General features: G+C 44.1%; 1 protein-coding gene across 1 annotated transcript in view; it reads right to left on the minus strand.

Annotated features, from left to right (window-relative positions):
- The window catches only part of LOC126234909 (solute carrier family 46 member 3-like), a 239,534-nt gene that overhangs the window by 57,848 nt on the left and 167,135 nt on the right, over nt 1–14,551 (minus strand). The window contains exon 5 of the mRNA XM_049943649.1: nt 5,555–5,896. Coding sequence (XP_049799606.1) covers nt 5,555–5,896 — 342 coding nt within the window. The remainder of the gene's footprint in view (nt 1–5,554; nt 5,897–14,551) is intronic.

A 14,551-nucleotide genomic window follows, 5' to 3' on the forward strand; every position in this document is an offset into this window, starting at 1 on the left:
ATGGAGACGTGTCGTCTTCAGCGATGAGAGTCGCTTCTGCCTTGGTGCCAATGATGGTCGTATGCGTGTTTGGCGCCGTGCAGGTGAGCGCCACAATCAGGACTGCATACGACCGAGGCACACAGGGCCAACACCCGGCATCATGGTGTGGGGAGCGATCTCCTACACTGGCCGTACACCACTGGTGATCGTCGAGGGGACAATGAATAGTGCACGGTACATCCAAACCGTCATCGAACCCATCGTTCTACCATTCCTAGACCGGCAAGGGAACTTGCTGTTCCAACAGGACAATGCACGTCCGCATGTATCCCGTGCCACCCAACGTGCTCTAGAAGGTGTAAGTCAACTACTCTGGCCAGCAAGATCTCCGGATCTGTCCCCCATTGAGCATGTTTGGGACTGGATGAAGCGTCGTCTCACGTGGTCTGCACGTCCAGCACGAACGCTGGTCCAACTGAGGCGCCAGGTGGAAATGGCATGGCAAGCCATTCCACAGGACTACATCCAGCATCTCTACGATCGTCTCCATGGGAGAATAGCAGCCTGCATTGCTGCGAAAGGTGGATATACACTGTACTAGTGCCGACATTTTGCATGCTCTGTTGCCTGTGTCTATGTGCCTGTGGTTCTGTCAGTGTGATCATGTGATGTATCTGACCCCAGGAATGTGTCAATAAAGTTTCCCCTTCCTGGGACAATGAATTCACGGTGTTCTTATTTCAATTTCCAGGAGTGTATATATATATATATATATACATATTCACTCATGAAATATATATATTGTGAGGTTACAGTGAAGATCCCTAGCTCTTTAAATAAGTGTTTGCAGGATAATCTTGGATGAGCTCCAGCAATTATTCTGATTACACGCTTTTGTGCCATTCGAAAGCAGAGAATGAAAATAGGAATGGTAAGCTAATTTACTGAGATGTATATCGCCAAAATTTGCAATGACCCTAATAGCATAAGTAGCTGAACTCAAACGTTTCAGCAGATCTTCAGTATGTTTTTTCCAGTTCAACCCCTCATCAATGCATAAACCTAGAAATTTTGAATATTCTACCTTAGCTACCGATTTCTGATCGAAGTCTATATTTATTAATGGTGTCATTCCATTTACTGTGTGGAACTGTATATACTGTGTTTTGTCAAAGTTTAATGAGAGCCCATTTGCAGAGAACCATTTAATGATTTCATGAAAAACATCATTTACAATTTCACCTGTTAATTCTTGTCTGTTAGGTGTAATAGCTAAACTTGTATCATTGGCAAAAAGTACCAGCTCTGCATTTTCGTGAATATAGAATTGCAAGTCATTAATATTAATTAAGAACAGCAGAGGACCCAAGACCGAACCTTGCGGCACCCTATTCTTGATTGTTCCCCGGTTTGAGAAATCATCAGTATTTTGCATATTATGTGAACTGCTTATTTCAACTTTCTGCACTCTTCCCGTTAAATATGATTTAAACCATTTGAGTGCTGTCCCAACCGGTGACTTCCGGTTACTCAGAACATTTAACATTGCATTAGTGAAAGTATATACAGCATTTTCCATTGAAAAACCTTTCTGGAAACCAAACTGACATTTTGTTAAAACTTTATTTTTACAAAGGTTTGAAGCTACTGTACAATGCATTACTTTTTCAAGAATTTTGGATAAGGCAGTCAGAAGAGAGATTGGGCGGTAGTTGTTGACATCAGATGCATCCCCTTTTTTATGCAGTGGTTTAACAGTGGCATACTTCAGTCTATCTGCGAAAATACCCTTCTTCAGAGAGCTATTACAGTCTATCTGCGAAAATACCCTTCTTCAGAGAGCTATTACATGTATGGTGTAAGATTCCCTTGAAAAGTCATACAGTACCTGTATTTATTCATTCTGAGACGACTGGAAGGTGTTTTGAATGTCATCGGGTTTCCTACACTGTATTAGGCATGGTAATGTGTTATGTTTTTCGTGTTTCCGTGTTTTTGTCGACCCCTGTATGTCCACCTGAAAATTCTGACATGGATTTATGATGTCGTCTTCCAAAATGGCTGCCACGTTAGTAACATGGCCTCACAAGTTTCACCTCTCATTCATCTCACTCAGTTTTCACTGAATAGTGGCTCCACACCTATGAACCACACTGTAGATGTACGAGGTGCGACAATAAAGTAATGAGACAGATTTTCGTTGCAAGATGTGGCAACCCTGCAGGCTTGCGTAGGCAGAATATCTTTGACCTTGCTCTATAAGCTGCTTCTAATCCAAGTGGCACATCGATGCAACTGCTCAGTCGTGAGTTGTGCTGTAATAAGTTAACATGTGCTTGTGTATCTCGTCACGGAAATGGAACCGTATAATATTGTGCAATGGTATCCCATTTCTTTTTGCATTAAATTGGGCGAAAACGCGACGACAACTTACGGTAAGCTTCAGAAGGCTTTTGGAGAGGAGGTTATGTCAAGAGCTCAAGTTTTTCGTTGGCATAAAACGTTTAATGAAGGCAGAACGAATGTTGAAGCTGAAGACCGCAGTGGACGACCATCAACTTCGCGGACAGATGTCAGTTTGGCCAGGTTGTGTGAACTGATCTGATTCAAGATTATCGGTGAAAATGATTGCAGAAGAGCTGAACATCAATCGAGAAACGGTTCGCCTAATAATAACTGAAGATCTTGGTATGAGAAAGATTTGTGCAAAAATGGTCCCCAAAAATCTCACACCACAACAGCGAGAAATATGGAACAAATATGGCAGCCGATCTGTTAGAGTAAACGGAAATCAATCCAGAATTGTTGAGCCATGTTATCGCTGGTGATGAAAGTTGTTTTTTTCAATACGATCCATAGACAAAACGCCAAAGTTCGCAATGGTCCTGAAAGGGATCATCCAGACCAAAAAAAGCTCGCATGTCAAAGTCAAAAGTGAAATGCATGCTTGTGTGCTTCTTTGATTCCAAGGCAATTGTTCATAAAGAGTGGGTGCCTCCTGGACAAACAGTTAACCAATATTACTACAAAGAAATTTTAGAAAGACTTCGTAAAAGAGTTCTTCGTGTCCGTGCCAACATTGCTGATAGTTGGATTCTGCATCACGATGATGCGCCATCCCACACTGCTCTGTCAGTACAGCAATTTTTTAACCTCAAAACACATTTCAGTACTACCACAGCCACCGTATTCACCAGATATCGCTCCGTGCGACTTTTTTCTATTTCCGAGAGTCAAAATGGCGGTCAAGGGACATCATTTTCAAACAACACAAGATGTCCAAAAAGCTGTGACGAGGGTCTTGGAGGATATTACAGAAGATGAGTTCCAGAAATGTTACCATCAATGGCAGAAGCGCTGGAAAAAGTGTGTGCAATCAGAAGGGAACTACTTTGAAGGATACAACACTAAACTTGTGATTCTTCAACTTCTCCCGGCGTATTTGTTGCTCGAACAGTCCACGGATGTACTGCCGGTCCATAGTGTCCAACGGGCAGAATATTTCGGCCATCAGACATGTCGCCATCGTCAGGTGCGCTGATGAACTCAGCTCCTGAGGGCAGGCGGCCGTGTTAAACCCCCTCCCCTTGCGAGGCGTTCTCTCCGCGGTCCGCGCCCGCGGCCGCCCATTAGCGGTCGCTGAGAGGCTGGCGTCGGCATCTGTGGTGGCGTCGGTGTAACTGCCTCGTCCGCCCTGGTCGCTCGTTCGTTTTCTTTGCTGAAATTCGTAGCAGGGACGGACTCATCAACAGAGATTGCGGCTATAACCTCAGCAAGCCATGGGAATCAGCACTGAGTCTAATTAAAGAAACTGGAAAACACACCTAAATCATGTTCTGAACAAAACACGACTAAGACAAAACTTAACAAGTCAGGTTCAAGGACGCTTCCACGGCTGCAGCGGCGAAACAGCCCTACATACATATAAAACATTTATAAGACCAATACTCGAATACTCAGTCGCCCCACTCGGGGGAATACAGGCCCACATAGCGGAAAAACTATACAAAACAGAAAGAAGACTAATACGCAGCATCACCAAGCTACCCCCTACAACCCCCAGCAATGAAGTATATACAAGCTCAAGCACAGAACCACTCCAAACCAGAATGGCCAAACTTAGGGAGAGATACGGAAAACACATTCTCCACAACAGACCGGACATGGAGGATATTCTCACTATTAATGGAAGAGAAAACAGAAAACCTAAGTACAAATACATTCCACCATCACGTACAATATCCCAAAACACAGCTAAAACATTCCCTGACCTCACCCCAATCCTGCTACCCCTAACTGCAGACACAACAACACCAACTCACATTGACGAAAGAACAACAGATTAACCACAAAGACACACACACACACACAAAGCAAACCACCACAGGAAACACAAACAATGTAAACAACACCAAACACCGCTCACCCCCTCTCAGGATAATGGCTCTGAGCACTATGGGACTTCCTCTCAGGATAAAACAGGATAAATAATGTAATACATATACCTATTTATTATATATATTTCAAATTAAACTACTCACAAAAATACATAAGCAAATATATTAACATAATAAAATTTAAGTATACAAAAGTATGAAGTACACAATGTATATAGCAATGAAAGAGAAGAGACATATAGAATACAAAACAATTAGAATACAAAAAGACATACAGAATACAAATTTATGTTAACATTACAGGAATTTATCGGATGATTGAGTTAATTTATGTATTGTGTATATGTTTACGTGTGTGGTTGTAGTGTGGTGTGAGAATTTGATATATAAACACATAAACATATACACAATACATACACACACACACACACACACACACACACACACACATATATATATATATATATATATATATATATATATATGTGTATATATGTGTATATATGTGTATATATATATATATATAATTCTCACACCACACTACCAATCACACACGTAAACATATACACAATACATATATTTAACTCAATCATCCGATGAATTCCTGTAATGTTAACATAAATTTGTATTCTGTATGTCTTTTTGTATTCTAATTGTTTTGTATTCTATATGTCTCTTCTCTTTCATTGCTATATACATTGTGTACTTCATACTTTTTGTATACTTAAATTTTATTATGTTAATATATTTGCTCATGTTGTTTTCATTTTGCTAAAAACCTGCAATAACGAAATTGTTAATTAATTATAACAATGCACTTGCAGGAAAAATAAATTGTATCAAATAAAAATAACTATGTAAAAACCCGACGGCTGAAAAGGGACGCCAGCATGCCCTCAAACAGCCCGCCTTCCTCCATAAGAGGAGGGAATGAAAAGTGCAATAAAAAAATAAAATAAAATAAAATAAAATAAATACTCAGGAGCTCAGTCCGTCAGCGCACCTGACGATAGCGACATGTCTGATCGCCGAAATATTGTGCCCGTTGGACACTACGGACCGGCAGTACGCCCGTGGACTGTTCGTGCAACACTAAACTTGACGTAACGGTAAGCAACATTTTTTTCACGTCAGTCTCGTTACTTTGTTGTCGCTCCCCGTATGTTCGTACTGACCGGTCATGGGCCCCATGATGAAGAAGGTGGAGGCGACGAGGGCGAGCAGGCGCGGCCTGGCGAGCAAGCGCAGCACGCCGCGCACCCCGTCCGGCGTGGCGGGCTGCAGGGTGCGCGGCTCGCGCAGCCGCACGGCGGCGTACACCAGCGCCAGCAGGTTGACGGCGGCGCACAGCGCGAAGCTGCCCAGGAAGCCGAGCGCGCGGTTGCTGACGCCCGCCAGCGACGAGCCGACCGGCGTGCCCACGAACACGCACGCCATCAGCACGCCCATGCGCGCCGTGCGCTCCTCCGCCGACGTCACGTCCGCCAGGTAGCTCGTCACGCCCACCGCCAGCACGCCTGACACAAGCGTTCTATTAGCCTGAATCAGTATCTCACAAATGTAATTGATCATACATAGGGGCACCTGTTTTTCGCAAAGCGCGAAATCGTGAAATTTTCACGAAATTTTTCACATTTTGCTGAAAACGCGAAACTATTTACTTTTAAGCCAAATCGCGAAATAATTGACTAAACTTTACAAAATCTCGTCATCTGAACTTAACGGCGGCAATTCGATTGGAGTTATGGTAATACAATCCGGATATCGATTGTACACCATTTCGATATATATAATATATCGAGTATGCCAAAGACATTCTACAGTGTTCTGGCGGTGTATTCAGTATTGTGTGTTGGAAATCGTTGTGGATCGCCAGTGCATTGAGTGTGGTAGTTTGTGTTTTGTTTTCGTGCTACAGGATTTTATGTTTTCGACAAAAGTAGGCCAGCCTATGTGGCCGAGCGGTTCTAGGCGCTTCAATCTGGAACCGCGCCACCGCTACGGTCGCAGGTTCGAATCCTGCCTCGGGCATGCATGTGTGTGATGTGGCTCTGAGCACTAATGCATGTGTGTGATGTGGCTCTGAGCACTATGGGACTCAACTGCTGTGGTCATAAGTCCCCTAGAACTTAGAACTACTTAAACCTAACTAACCTAAGGACAGCACACAACACCCAGCCATCACGAGGCAGAGAAAATCCCTGCCCCGCCGGGAATCGAACCCGGGAACCCGGGCGTGCGAAGCGAGAACGCTACCGCACGACCACGAGATGCGGGCATGTGTGTGATGTCCTTAGGTTAGTTACGTTTAAGTACTTCTAAGTTCTAGGGGACTGATGACCTCAGCTGTTAAGTTCCGTAGTGCTCAGAGCCATTTGAACCATTTGACAAAAGTAGGAAGATACTTATGTGCAAATACTGCGGTGTGCGTATTGAGTGGCAGAGGAAGGACACATGCCTGAAACACATTAATAACAGTTCTTCCTATAAGAAGAACAAGGAGAAGGCGCTAACAACTACTGGTATAAAAAGACAAGCTACGCTCACGGAAGCCACTGCAGCAGCGAAACGAGCGAAGAATTCATTTTACCGACTGCTCGAGCTTTCATTGAGGCTAACATTCCGATGGAAAAAGTTGTATGATTCATACAAGAGTTGACTCTACACGTGATTCAACCAATAAATAAGAAAGGGGCCAAAATTTACTGTCCTGATCATACGAGAGACGCTCAGTAAGTAATGCAACACTTCTTTTTTTTCTCGATAAATGTCGGTTCAAGAAATGCAGACTTGCTGTCGGACATTGTGGAATATACCCGCTTCATCGCATATACACGACTGGCCATTAAAATTTTTACACCACGAAGATGACGCGCTACAGACGCGAAATTTAACCGACAGGAAGAAGACGCTGTGATATGCAAATGATTAGCTTTTCAGAGCATTCACACGAGGTTGGCGCCCGTGGCGACACCTACAACGTGCTGACATGAGGAAAGTTTCCAACCGATTTCTCATACACAAACAGCAGTTGACCGGCGTTGCCTGGTGAAACGTTGTTGTGATGCCTCGTGTAACGAGGAGAAATGCGTACCATCACGTTTCCGACTTTGACAAAGGTCGGATTGTAGCCTATCACGATTGCGGTTTATCGTATCGCGACATTGCTGCTCGCGTTGGTCGAGATCCAGTGACTGTTAGCAGAATATGGAATCGGTGGGTTGAGGAGAGTAATACGGAACGCCGTGCTGGATCCCAACGGCCTCGAATCACTAGCAGTCGACATGACAAACATCTTATCCGCATGGCTGTAACGGATCGTGCAGCCACGTCTCGATCCCTGAGTCAAGAGATGGGGACGATTGCAAGACAACAACCATCTGCACGAACAATTCGACGACGTTTGCAGCAGCATGGACTATCAACTCGGAGACCGTGGCTGCGGTTACCCTTGACGCTGCATCGCAGACAGGAGCGCCTGCGATGGTGTACTCGACGACGAACCTAGGTGCACGAATGGCAAATCGTCATTTTTTCGGATGAATCCAGGTTCTGTTTACAGCATCATGATGGTCGCATCCGTGTTTGGCGACATCGCAGTGAACGCACATTGGAAGCGTGTATTCGTCATCGCATACTGCCCTATCACCCGGCCTGATGGTATGGGGTGCCTTTGGTTACACGTCTCGGTCACCTCATGTTCGCATTGACGACACTCTGAACAGTGGGCATTACATTTCAGATGTGTTACGATCCGTGGCTCTACCCTTAATTCGATCCCTGCGAAACCATACATTTCAGCAGGATAATGCACGACCGCATCTTGCAGGTCCTGTACGGGCCTTTCTGGATACAGAAAAAGTTCGACTGCTGTCCGGGCCAGCACATTCTCCAGATCTCCCACCAATTGAAAACGTCTGGTCAATGGTGGCCGAGCAACTGGCTCGTCACAATACGCCAGTCACTACTCTTGATGAACTGTGGTATCGTGTTGAACCTGCATGGGCAGCTGTACCTGTACACGCCATACAAGCTCTGTTTGACTCAATGCCCAGGCGTATCAAGGCCGTTATTACGGCAAGACGTGGTTGTTCTGGGTACTGATTTCTGAGGATCCATGCACCCAAATTGCGCGAAAATGTAATCACATGTCAGCTCTAGTATAATATATTTGTCGAATGAATACCCGTTTATCATCTGCAGTTCTTCTTGGTGTAGGAATTTTAATGGCCAGTAGTGTAATTGATCATACAAGAGTGGACTCTACACGTGATTCAACCTATAAATAAGAAAGGGGCTAAGATTTACTGTCCTGATCATGCGAGGGACGCTCAGTAAGTAACGCGACACATTTCTTTTCTCGCTAAGTTTCGGTTTAAGAAATGCAGACATGTTGTGGGACACTGTGAAATATACCCCCTTCATCGCATATGGTTTCACGAACTTCTGATAGGCAGCGGCGCAGAATGTATACAGGGACCTGGCAGTGAACAACACCGTCTACATCTACATCTGCATGGACACTCTGCAAATCACATTTAAGTGCCTGGCAGAGGGTTCATCGAACCACCTTCACTATTCTCTATTATTCCAATCTCGTATAGCGCGCGGAAAGAATGAACAACTATATCTCTCCGTACGAGGTCCGATTTCCCTTATTTTATCGTGGTGATCGTTTCTCCCTATATAGGTCGGTGTCAACAAAATATTTTCGCATTCGGAGGAGATTCCGTCGCAACGAAAAACGCCTTTCTGTTAATGATGTTCAGCCCAAGTCCAGTGTCATTTCCGTGACACTCTCTCCCATATTTCGTGATAGTACAAAACGTGCTGCCGTTCTTTGAACTTTATCGATGTACTCCGTCAGTCCTATCTGGTAAGGATCCCACACCCAGGAGTATTCTAAAAGAGGACGGACAAGCGTAGTGCAGGCAGTCTCCTTAGTAGATCTGTTACATTTTCTAAGTGTCCTACCAATAAAACGAAGTCTTTGGTTAGCCTTCCCCACAACATTTTCTGTGTGTTCCTTCCAATTTAAGTTTTTCGTAATTTAGTTAAATTTACGGCTTTTAGATTAGACTGATTTATTGGTGTAACCGAAGTTTAACGAATTCCTTTTAGCACTCATGTGGATGTCCTCACACTTTTCGTTATTTAGGGTCAACTGCCAATTTTATTACCACTCAGATACCTTTTCTAAACCGGTTTGCAATTTGGTTTGATCTTCTGATGACTTTATTAGTCGATAAAAAACGGCTGCTCAGATTGTCCCCCAAATAGTTTATATAGATAAAGAACAGCAAAGGGCCCGTAACACTATCTTGAAGAACGCCAGAAATAACTTCTGTTTTACTCGATGACTTTCCGTCAGTTACTACCTCTCTGATAGGAAATAACGAATCCAGTCACGTAACTGAGACGATATTCCATAAGAGCGCAATTTCACTACAAGCTGCTTGTGTGGTAAGTTGTTGGGCGAGACCTCTGTCATCACTGGAACAAGGTGGCACAAACCTGTCCGATCTCCCACGTACTGGCCAGCTCACACAGTTGGGACTCCTGCAATGTTGGAACGTGCGGACACTCTCATTAAAGTAATTGACGGATCACATCCAAACACCTCGCTGCACCACTGGACTTCTCTCTTTCTAGCGTTGACACACTCATCCACCAGTTGTGGTACTCAAACGAGTGTGCCCACTGGGTTCCTCTCAGCCTAACAGAAGCCGTAAAGGGCAATGAAGGACCATCTCTGCGAAACTGCTTGCGTGTTACAAGGCTGATCGTAACGATTCTTTGTCGAACATCTTCACAGGTGATGAAACATGGCTTCATCAGTTCGAACCGGAAACGGAACAGCAGTCCGAGGAATGGCACCACACAACTTCTCGACTGAAGAAAAAGTTCGAAGTTGCACCCTCAGCTGCTAAGTCATGATGCCAATGTTGTTGTTGTTGTGGTCTTCAGTCCTGAGACTGGTTTGGTGCAGCTCTCCATGCTACTCTATCCTGTGCAAGCTTCTTCATCTCCCAGTGCGTTCTGCAGCCTACATCCTTCTGGATCTGCTTAGTGTATTCATCTCTTGATCTCCCTCTACGATTTTGACCCTCCACGCTCCCCTCCAGTACTAAATTGGTGATCCCTTGATGCCTCAGAACATGTCCTACCAACCGACCCCTTCTTCTGGTCAAGTTGAGCCACAAACTCCTCTTTTCCCCAATTCTATTCAATACCTCCTCATTAGTTACGTGATACACCCATCAAATCTTCAGCATTCTTCTGTAGCACCTCATTTCGAAAGCTTTTATTCTCGTCTTGTCCAAACTATTTATCGTCCATGTTTCACTTCCATACATGGCTACACTCCATACAAATACTTTCAGAAACGACTTCCTGACACTTAAATGTTAACAAATTTCTCTTCTTCAGATACGCTTTCCTTGCGTTTGCTCTTCTACATTTTATATCCTCTCTACTTCGACCATCATCAGTTATTTTGATCCCCAAATAGCAAAACTCATTTACTACTTTAAGTGTCTCATTTCCTAATCTAATTCCCTCAATATCACCCGATTTAATTCGACTACATTCCATTATCCTCGTTTTGCTTTTGTTCATGTTCATCTTATACCCTCCTTTCAAGACACTGTCCATTCCGTTCAACTGCTCTTCCAAGTCCATTGCTGTCTCTGACAGAATTACAATGTCATCGGCGGACCTCAAAGTTTTTATTTCTTCTCCATGGATTTTAATACCTACTCCGAACTTTTCTTTTGTTTCGTTTACTGCTTGCTCAATATACACATTGAATAGCATCGGGGAGAAGCTACAACCCTGTCTCACTCCCTTCCCAACCACTGGTTCCCTTTCATGTCCCTCGACTCTTATAACTGCCATCTGCTTTCTGTACAAATTGTAAATAGCCTTTCGCTCTCTGTATTTTACCCCTGCCACCTTTAGAATTTGAAAGAGAGTATTCCAGTCAACAATGTCAAAAGCTTCCTCTAAGTCTACAAATGCTAGAAACGTAGGTTTGCCTTTCCTTAATCTTTCTTCTAAGATAAGTCGTAGGGTCGGTATTGCCTCACGTGTTCCAACATTTCTACGGAATCCAAACTGATCTTCCCCGAGTTCGGCTTCTACCTGTTTTTCCATTCGTCTGTAAAGAATTCGCATTAGTATTTTGCAGCTGTGACTTATTAAACTAATAGTTCGGTAATTTTCACATCTGTCAACACCTGCTTTCTTTGGGATTGGAATTATTATATTCTTCTTGAAGTCTAAGGGAATTTCGCCTGTCTCATACATCTTGCTCACCAGATGGTAGAGTTTTGTCAGGACTGGCTCTCCCAAGGCTGTTAGTAGTTCTAATGGAATGTTGCTACTCCCGGGGCCTTGTTTAGACTCAGGTCTTTCAGTGTTCTGTCAAACTCTTCACGCAGTATCATATGTCTCATTTCATCTTCATCTACCTCCTCTTCCATTTCCGTACTATTGTCCTCAAGAACACCGCCCTAGTATAGACCCTCTTAACGGGTTCTTCTGTTTGCTGTCCTTCCTCACGGTGCAAAGATCAGCTCTGCACTGTACGAGGAGTATTTCAAAAGTCCGCGCAAAAATAAAAACTACTTACGTGTTTGGCGTAAACCTTTTTTATTTTTAAATAGTCTCCTTTTAGACTTATACACTTCGTCCAACGCTGTTCTAATTTGTTGATCCCTTCCGAATAATAGGAATTGTCCAAGTCTTCAAAATAGCTATTAGTTGCTGCAATCACCTCCTCGTTTGAATAAAGTCTTTGTCCCGCCAGCCATTTCTTCAAATTGGGGAACAAATAGCAGTCCGAGGGAGCCAAGTCTGGAAATAGGTGGGATGTGAAACGAGTTGGAATCCTATTTCCAATAATTTGCGACCAAAGCTGCTGAGGTGTGTGCTGGTGCATTGTCGTGATGGAAAAGGAGGTTTTTGTGGTACAATCGCCGGCGTGTTTCTTGCACCTCGGTTTGCAAACGGTCCATTAACGATGAATAATATGCACCTGTAATAGTTTTACCCTTTTCCAGATAGTCGATGAGGATTATCCCTTGCGAATCCCAAAAGATAGTCGCCATAACCTTTCCGACCCAAGGAATAGTCTTCGCCTTTTTTGGTGCAGATTCTCCCTTGGTAACCCATTGTTTAGATTGTTGTTTGGTCTCAGGAGTATAGTAATGTATCCATGTTTCATCCACAGTGACGAAACGACACTTGAAGTCCTGCGGATTCTTCCTGAACAGTTGCAAACCACCCTTACAACACTTCACACGTTTCCGTTTCTGGTCAAGCGTGAGCAGTCGCGGAACCCGTCTTGCGGATAGCTTTCTCATGTCCAAATGTTTATGGAAAATATCATGTACCCATTCATTCGAGATGCCCACAGCACTAGCAATCTCTCGCACCTTTACTCTTCTGTCATCCATCACCATATCATGGATTTTATCAATGATTTCTGGAGTCGTAACCTCCTTGGCGCGTCTAGAACGTTCAGCATCACTTGTGCCCATATGGCCACTCCGAAAATTTTGAAACCACTTATAAACTGTTCTAATCCAAGATGCAGAGTCACCGTAATTTTTATCAAACTTCTCTTTTTTCTCCTGAGGCGTTTTGCCTTTCATAAAGTAGTGTTTAATCACCACACGAAATTCTTTTTCATCTATTTTTTGACAATCACTCGACTTCCTTGATTCACACGGATGCCAAACACAAAGAAATAGACCAATATGGCTGAAACTTGGTGTGCGTTCTTTCCAAAGATGCTTCTAACTAAACATGACCTCGAAATGCGCAGCTGGTGCCATCTCTTGGACTTTGCACGGACATTTCAAACGTCCCTCGTATTGTGCTACCCTCAGGAAAGTGAAGAAACGACTTCAGCATGTTCGTTGCCAAAACAATTCAAACGAACAACTCCTTCTTCATGACAACTCAAGGCCTCACACAAGTCTGCGCGCCCAAGAGGAGCTCACAAAGCTTCGCTGGACAGTCCTTCCTCATCAGCCTACAGCCCGCTCGCACCTTCCTACTTGCATCTGTTTGGCCCAATGGAGGAAGCACTCCACGGGAAGCAGTACATGGATGATAGGGAGGCTACTGAAGCAGGAAAACTTTGCCTCTCTGTTGGTACCATGCGAGCCTACAGGCCCTGCCAGTAAGGCAGTGTAAGGTCGTCCCAGAATGAGATTTTCACTCTGCAGCGGAGTGTGCGCTGATATGAAACTTCCTGGCAGATTAATACTGTGGCAATGGTCCCGAGTTCGAGTCTCGGTCTGGCACACAGTTTTAATCTGCCAGGAAGTTTCATATCAGCGCACACTCCGCTGCAGAGTGAAAATCTCGTTCTAGTTCTGCAAGGTATGCAGGAGAGCGTCTGTGAAGTTTGGAAGGTAGGAGACGAGGTACTGGCAGAAGTGAAGTTGTGAGGACGGGGCGTGAGTCATGCTTGGGAGCTCAGTTGGTAGAGCACTTGCCCGCGAAAGGCAATGGTCCCGAGTTCGAGTCTCGGTCTGGTACACAGTTTTAATCTGCCAACACAGAGATTGTGTTGAAAAACAGGGTTTTATAGCTGAAAGAGTGTGGAATAATATGGCGTTTTGGAATCCTGAATAAAACCAACCTCCTTTCAGAAAAAAAAATGTCGCATCGCTTACTGCGCACCCCTCGTACAATGAAGGCTTTAACGATCGATTGTTTTAGTCGCTGATGAATCTTCCAGGATGTATAGGCATGGTCCACGAAACTATTTCGTTGCTGTCATTTCATTCAGAACTGCGCTGGACATCTGCATAGGTGCTTCTGGCTCCGCTTGCCTTGTCGACTGGCGGTTTTTTTGCTCTAAGGAAGAGAGTAGGCCGTCGGGAATAACTGGGAAGGGCATAACAATTCTGGAATTAACTTGACGACCAGAGAAAGCCTCCAAAAATTCGTAAGCGGAACTGTGGGATCGAAACAATTTTAATTTGAAAATAAAAATTGTGTGTACATGTATGTTTTGTGCGTTTGAGAGCGACATAAATACCATGAAAAGAGGAAGTGGTAAGATCTACATTCTGCACTGGAGCTACAAGTGTGAGTACATGTCTGAAGGAACAAAAATGGTTCAAATGGCTCTGAGCACTATGGGACTCAACTGC

The sequence above is a fragment of the Schistocerca nitens genome, chromosome 2 (assembly GCF_023898315.1).
Source record: "Schistocerca nitens isolate TAMUIC-IGC-003100 chromosome 2, iqSchNite1.1, whole genome shotgun sequence".
In the NCBI taxonomy this organism is placed as follows: domain Eukaryota; kingdom Metazoa; phylum Arthropoda; class Insecta; order Orthoptera; family Acrididae; genus Schistocerca; species Schistocerca nitens.